This window comes from Acyrthosiphon pisum, chromosome A3 (genome assembly GCF_005508785.2).
Source record: "Acyrthosiphon pisum isolate AL4f chromosome A3, pea_aphid_22Mar2018_4r6ur, whole genome shotgun sequence".
In the NCBI taxonomy this organism is placed as follows: Eukaryota; Metazoa; Arthropoda; class Insecta; order Hemiptera; family Aphididae; genus Acyrthosiphon; species Acyrthosiphon pisum.
The window spans coordinates 2,216,119-2,224,351 of record NC_042496.1 but is presented as its reverse complement, the minus strand read 5'-3'; the positions used below and the strand labels follow the sequence as shown (position 1 = coordinate 2,224,351).

At 27.7% G+C, this 8,233-nt stretch overlaps 1 protein-coding gene across 1 annotated transcript; it reads right to left on the bottom strand.

The window, feature by feature from the left end:
• Positions 1 to 449: 449 nt before the first annotated feature.
• LOC100569512 (protein daughter of sevenless) lies at positions 450 to 6,318 on the bottom strand. Its single transcript, XM_008186242.3, is given in 7 exon segments — positions 450 to 2,507; positions 3,727 to 3,881; positions 3,951 to 4,847; positions 4,910 to 5,087; positions 5,163 to 5,254; positions 5,257 to 5,286; positions 6,120 to 6,318. Coding segments are annotated over 7 exon segments (1,764 nt in total). The 5' UTR covers positions 6,202 to 6,318; the 3' UTR covers positions 450 to 2,177.
• Between the last annotated feature and the right edge of the window lie 1,915 nt (positions 6,319 to 8,233).

The following is an 8,233-nucleotide window of genomic DNA, read 5'->3' as shown; positions in this document are numbered from 1 at the left end:
ACACAAATTATTGGGAATATTTTTACTTTTAATCCCCCATACAGGGTGCCAACAAGATTTCTAGATTCACTTTCTTAGCAGAAAAGAGGCAAAAGTAGGAAATCATAACATTTTTACAGCCCAAAAGGTGACGACACACACAAAAAAAAATGAATACATTTATTGCTCCACTCATAATCTAAAATTTAGTAGCTTCTGAACTTAATATAATATGTAGTTTAGAATTGATTTTGAATGAATTGGACAATACAACTTATAAGGAATAAATCATAATGTAATGTTAAATTAGTACCTACATCAAAGTTCACAATTAAAAGGAATCTAAATTCTAGGTACAATAATTGGATGTGCTGTTGTACGAAGGATAAGATGAAAGGAATAACTTATATTTATTATTTTAAAAATAGGAATATGACTATACGAGGCATATACAAAGAAATACAACAATATTGGCAATATAAAATAAAATTTAATATCAATATAATATATATATTTTTTTTGGTAATTTTAATAAAAATAATAATACGTATAAACTTTAAAAAATATATAGTTTTAACAGTCTAAATATATCAGAAAATAACTTAGGCTATTTAATTTAGCCTAATCTCATTAAGGTATTGATTTTTAATAGTATTATATAAATGTTATAAAAATAATGAACATATTAGGTAATTAAACATTTTAAATTGTGTATAAATATAATAAATAAAATAATAATTATAATTTGACTATGGTATAAGTAAACATAATCAAAATAATGCATAAATATTTGTAATGAGATTGTCTTATATTAAAAATGGATAACAAGATTACAAGAGTAATTCAATTTGAGGTCACATTAGCCAAAATATTAATAATTATATAATAAATCATAAACAAATGTATATTAAATGTGTACACATACATTAAAATTCAATGAAAAACATAAATTCACCTAAAAATCATAACAAATTTGTATAAACATTTTACAAAATAGTTTTGGTTTAATTTCCTTAAAAAATTTAATATTGGGCGACTCACTTAATAGTTAGGGAATAAACAGTATTAAAAAAAATAAATTACATTTTATATAAACGAGAAGGAGATCAACAACATTACTTGAAGTTTTGATCATATCAATTTATAAAAATGTATACATTTAGTCTTCAATAAAAATAATAATTGAAATAATTTAATGTAGCTGTTAGTTTAGATACATTACGCATTACTTTGAGTAATATAGGTTTTATGTCAGTTAAGTTACAGAATATTAAGTATTAAGTTAAGATTCCTTAAGTCACACACAAATATCAAATATGTAGTTCTACTTATTAGAATTCATATGAAAATAAATATTAGAACAAAATCTGAATTATAAGCTAATATGATAAATGATTAGACCTATCTAAAATGGCAAACCCTAATCAAATTATTGAATATGTTGATGTGCATGTAGTATCTAATATTATTGTTTATCACAAACATGTAAATGAACCAGTTCATAGAGATATGTTTATTCATAATGTACTGACAATTTATAATTTCTATAGCAACTTGTTTAATGTGCATACTTTCAAGAACTATTAAATTGATTTTATTATCTAATAAAAGAATACCCAGTTATATTAAATTTTGATATCATTTGATCATTTGTACATTAATTAATTGACAATATTTAACAAATATTTCTCTTTTAAGATATTCCAAGGTTTAAGTATTAGATGATAATGTAACAAGATATTAATTTAATGAGTATAGTGACACTTTATTTTTTTTATGTAACATTCTATGTTCCTTGCGTAAATTAGTTTTCTGTTCTTAGATTAAATAGGTAATTTATAATAATTAATGATGATATGCACTTTAGAACTATTTAATATGAACTAAAATTGTACGTCCTAACATTTTAATTGGTATAGAAAAATGGAAAAAATATTGGTTTTTAATTAGTATTTATGGATTATTTATAAATTATAGTAAATAATTTAACATATAGATAATATTAATGTATGAATATAATTTCGTATAGTTTGAACATGAAAGCCCTGAGTTTTATAAGAACTATAAATGAAAGGTCTAATTGATCTAAGATATGTAAATGTCAAGAGCCAATAGTCGCTCAATTATTGCTTAAACTTACTTTAAAATATGTGACAAGTTAAGCATTTTATGATCATAATTAAGCACCCTAAAAACATTTAATTTACCATGTTTTGTCTACCAAATCGTCGTTCTTGCTCAGCACGTTTTCTAGTCATTGACAAAGCAGCAGTTTTCAAAAAATCTACAGTTTTGTATGGGTATGCACCATCAATCATGGAATAGTCATGCATTACCAAAGTGAATTGACTGCCTACATTACACTGTTTTTTCTTGGTGGTGGCCTTTGCATTTGTTCTATTACCTACTGCATATTGTTTGTCACAAGATTCAAATTCTAGATCTAAATATTGAATATCATTGAAACGACTTGCTTCAGCTAGATATCGTGAGTTTGATGAAATCTTGTTGATTTGATATGAGGATACCTAAAAATCATAAATAAAATATAAACATTTTAAAAAAAATGTTAAGAATAATATATATATTAAAGTAAATGTATGTCTATTTGTTAGTCCTTTCTTTATGTATTCCTACACTATTCATTCGATCGCTATGAAACTTTTGTGGCAGGCTTTAGGCACCACAAGAAAAAATTCCAAACTATTACGAACAAAATCGCACAAAAAAATGTTATACATCATACACAGATTGAAGATGGTCAATGAACATTTATAAGTATTGAATACCATTATACCGAATATTTAATAACAAATTAAACAATGTATGAATCATAAAGTGCTCAATTTTGTGCACGGGGTCCAGCTAGTTAGTTATAAATGATCAATGCTTTTTTTAGTAAGATCTAGGCATGAAAAAAAAAAATTGTTTGTCTGCCGAAGCTAATGCTTCAATTGACGGAATTCCGTAAATGTTTTAAAATTTGTAAAAAAAAAATTGTATTAAATAAAACTACAATATTACTGATGGTGACTACACCAAGATTGATCGAAAAAAAGCAGGAGATATTGCCATTGAAAGTTAAGTGACTTGGCTAAATGATGCCTGATTGACGAAGAAAAACGTAAAAATATTTGCCAACGGTCATTGTTTGTTCTAAAATTAATTTGTTTAATAGCAGTTCGATAATTTATGTGAATGTACATCCCATGATATTTTAATTTTGTATTTAATCCACGTCAATATTTAGTGGAAATATTATTTTTCCATTATATTAAATTTAGTTAAGGAAAATGGAAAAATATGGATCACTAGATCAGTGTTATTTTTTTTAGATTTTGTACTTTTAATGTAATGATTTCAAAAGTGCAATTAGAAATTGAGGGCCAGATTTAGTTTGGATGTTATAGTGCCAGGGCAAAATACATATTGGCATTGTTTATCTGTCAGAGGTCTCAATATGTCTACTTGTTCCGACTGGAGATATAAACTGGGTTATATAGAAGTTGTTATACAAAGTTCAGTTGACTATAATTCCCAAACTAAATTAGTCCAAAATTTAACGATTTCTGATCATGGATTTAAAATAAATTTACATAACTGCCAGTTAGATAAAAATATAAAAAAGGCTTTTCTTAAAATTGCATTTAAGGAATATAAATATATTTTTTTTTTATTATCTATATATGTATATAAAATCTTAAATATTCAATTTATGTTTATTGTATTAGGAAATATAAATATTACTTTGTCTGAAGCTAGTCGATCATCAGATGCTGAATGCCGCCTATGGATTCGAGGTTCAAAACTTGTAGGAACAACATTGGGTCCTATACGAGATTTTTGACGGCTCAAACTACCCATTGGTGGTGGACATAATCTTAGAGTACTAGTCGTCGTATCTAAAAAATAATTTATGTAACACATGTATAAAAATATATAGTATAAAATATAAAAATATGTATAATTACCATAAAAGGAATCTTGGTTTTTTCTAATTTGAGTAGGTTTTAGCCTTCGGTTTACAATTGGTGGATTAGCTAATGGAGTCAATGGTGAGAGTTCAGCAGAAGTATCCGAAAACTTTCTGCCTGGCTTTAACTGGCGATTAACAGCAGGAGGGGTTTGTTCTAATGAAGCGGAACTTACGTTGGCAATTGCAGAAGGTGAATTTATAAAACTTGGAGACTCTAATTCCACAGTCTTACCTTCTTCAACTTTTGGTCCACAGTCTTCCACAAAATCATAAGTGAAAATATTACCAGAAACTTGACCTGGGGCAGCATTTGAATAACAATGTCTACGATGTGTCCTGGGCTGTGCTTGAGGTGGTGTCATTTGATGGGACCTTGGAAAGTCATAAGTTTCATCCCCTGTTAAAGGTTCAACTATTTTATCGGTTTTTGTTGAAGTTTCTATCAGGTGGGATGGTTTTGGTGGCCTTGGAGGTGCTGTTAAACATCCTTCTGGTAATATTTTGGTAAACCTTCTATTGGCTGCAACTGGCAAGTCTGGTGAGTTTTGAGATAAACGAGGGAACGTTTGCCAATTAACAGATGGCCGACTCATAGTGCTACCATTTATTGATTCATCATCAGTAAAAACTGATTCTGAACCAGGACTTGGTGGAGGTGATTCTGAAAGACGTGGTGGAGGTCTTATACGTCGAGGTAAATCATAAGACTCTTCTATAGTTGAACGAGGAAGAATTGGAAGTAATGGCTTTCCAGATATGCATTCACTTATAGGTATGTAATGGCTAGAAGATGTGCTTGTTGGTGAATCTGGTGATGAATGTTCTTCATCATGTTCTTCGACACTAAGAGGAAACGGTCTACACATATTATTGACGGATGGACATTCAAAATCTAAAATATAATATAATTAAATGTGTGCGATTAAAAACAGTTTATTGAAATTAAAAATTTACCGGCATTTTCATCAACTGTGAATGGTTTAAGTCCACAAACATGACATACAAAATCAACCCATTTATTCATATCTTCTTCTGATTCTGCTGCCAAATAATATGTTCTTTTTGGTGTTTTTATATCAAACATGTAATGATATTTTGATTTGCGATCTTCAAATCTTAAACCGGCATCAACCTAATAAACAGAAAATGTTAAAATAATTGTTATTGGATTTATCGTTTAAAGCAAATAATAAGTGATAAATCTTACTTGTTCACATTGATCTAAATCTATTCGACCCTTCATCTTTCTGCGACTTTTATCTGTATAATAAGCGAGGAAATATTGACCTGGCCATTCACAGAATGGCGTACACAAACCATCTTTCTACGCACTTCTAAAGTTTAAAAATTTTTATGATAAATCTTGTAAAAGTAAACATACCTATTATAAACTTATAAAATATCTAAAATAGATGGATATTAGATATTATCCATTAGGTAATATTGTATAAAAATTATTTTGGTATACCTAGGCAAAATCGAGGGTACAATGAATACATATCTACTTATCTAAGATAAAGAAAATAAAATGTGGGAAGGTATAAAAAAAAAAAATATTTTGTAGAACTTTAAATGTATCATATTTGTTAATAAAACTATTTAAGATTATTATACAATGTTAACAATGTTGAATAGTTTTTTTCTAATATCAATACAAAAATGTCATTTATTTTTTCTCAATTCATTAAACTATATTATTTTCAATAAATTATTGTTAGGTATTGAATTACTGATTCTTTTTCATAAAAAAGATGCTATAAATTAGCAGAACAAAAATATTTTATTTATCTAGTTTTTCATATTCTAGGTATATACATATTTCCTTCCTTAATTTATACTTATTAGTGATGCGTACTTAGTTTAAGCAGGAGACATGTAGATATTTACTAAAGAATCAATTAATTCTTTTTTATAAAGTTAGAAATCTATTAGGTATAACACTCAAAATGTCAGCATATTTTGGTTTGAATTTATTAAAAATGTTTTAAATAAAATGTTCAGATCCAATTGTTATGTCATAGATACATAGATATCTATTGTTCAAAGTGAGAAAAAACTTTACAACAAAAACAACTAGCGACCATGAAACAATTGATCGCATTGTAAGTATAGGGATACAAATAAAAATAATCATAAATAATAACTGAACTTACTAATTTTACACTGACTGCTTTCAAGACTCTCTTTGCAGGAGGTGATTTTGTCAACCATCCTTCGTGTACGATTTCCAGATTTTCAGAAGACATGGTCAATAGAGACCGTAGACGTTCAGTCCCATTTGTCACTTAAACATAACTACATGTTTTGGTTGACATTATAATATGTCACAATTTTAACGCGAAGAACGCAAATTCTTAAATGAAAAAAATAAAATAAAAAAAACATTTCTCGGAAATTTCTGACGATATCAATATTGGTGTTGGTCACAATGTAAAGTTACAGTGCAGTCTGATCAGCTGACTGTAGCTGATAACGAGTAAGGTTTGGCCACAGATATAAAATGTGTATTTTATATCTGTGGGTTTGGCGACATTGCAACAATGATAGTAGCTACCGCCTACCACGGTTACAGCCACGATTAAAGATAGTACTATCTATAGTCGTGGTTACAGCCACGATTTTAAAGAGCAGGTTAAGCATCGCGCGCGGCTGTATCAGCGGTCAGAACTAGTTACGCTTCACGTAGTTCATAAAACCGCCGAGCACTGCTAGTCAGACGTGCTAGATTTGTATTATACTGTGATAATCCCAATAGAAAATAACATTTTAACAGTCTTAATAGTCTTATACAAAATATGTAAAGTAAGTATTATTCGTTATAACTTATACTTCGTAATGTTAAGTATTTTTATTCGAATACTATTTTAAATACTTTATGAAAAAATACCAACTAAATGTGCATTTTTTTTATAATAAATGGTTAGAAACTATGTTAGAAAGACCTCTGGTCCAAAATATAATGTACATGACATTGGGAAGGCCGAGAAAGACAAATTAATTTGAAAAAACTCATAAACAAGTTTCAGAAATAAAACATGGTGTTTCAATTGTTTAAAGTGAAGAAAACCCCCACTAAATTGTAAAACCAATAGGTGAGTATCAGTTTCACCTGAGGCATATTATGAACAAAAAATGTATTATTTTTATCTCCATTAATTTGGAACACAAAAGACTGAAATACTACATTTATTATTTTGTATTTTTCCTTCATTATTTTATTATTATAAGTAGGTATGTAAAAATAGTGTAATGCTTATTTTATGTTTATTATTAATACCTAATGGAACTAAAAAGACTTGTTATTTTAAAATGTTTGTAAGTAAAATATGATAATATGGGACACAAAATACTGATGTACCTACATAATACACCTTTAGTATTAAAAAAATTGTTTTATTTGAAAAATAATTAAGTATACATCTATTTTACCTTAATGAATTGTGAATATGTTTTGTTTTCATTTGCCCCATCAATTTAAAGAGGAATAGATTATGTTATTTACATTTGCCCAAATCCTCCTATTTATTTTGGGGCAAATGTAAAAACTCATATTTTAATAACCATTTGAAGAAATAATTAATATGTACAGATGATTCATTTACTTTTACCCCAGTCTTTTTTCTATTCTAATGAATTATACCAGAGATATTCAATTCCATTTGCCCCAAATTTTTTATTTTTTAAATTGTAATGGGGCAAATGTAAATTTAAAATTGTGAACTAAATAATGTTTTTATACTAAATATGAGCCCAAAATATTGTTCCTTGGACATATTAGATTCGGAACGGAGCAATTAATGTATTGATTTTACAATGATATGTAGGTATTTTTTAATTTTTGTGTCTCACCACCGTTTGAGGCAGTAAAACTGCTTCGATTTTCTTCAACAGTATCTTGTTTGATAGGAAAGTAAATCTATCTAGTTGGTGCATTCGGGAGATAAATTTTAAAATTCTCAATAGTTTTCAAAAGCGCCGGGAAAAACAACATAAAAATTAAGGAAAAATGGGAATTTTTACGCAAAATTTGTTTCTGATAAAATCGATTTTGGTTTTTGGACTTTGGTGTAACTTTAAAACAAATGTACATATATACATGCAATTTTCACTAGTTGTTTATATTTGCATTTTCTATACACAACATTTTCAAAATATTTTGATTTGTTTTGAACTGTTTAGGATATTTTCAGTTTCCAATTTATTAGTCTTTTTTTCTATGAATGTCAATAAAACTTTATTTGTTGGGTAAAAAAGCTTGAAAATTTAATACAAGGCTCC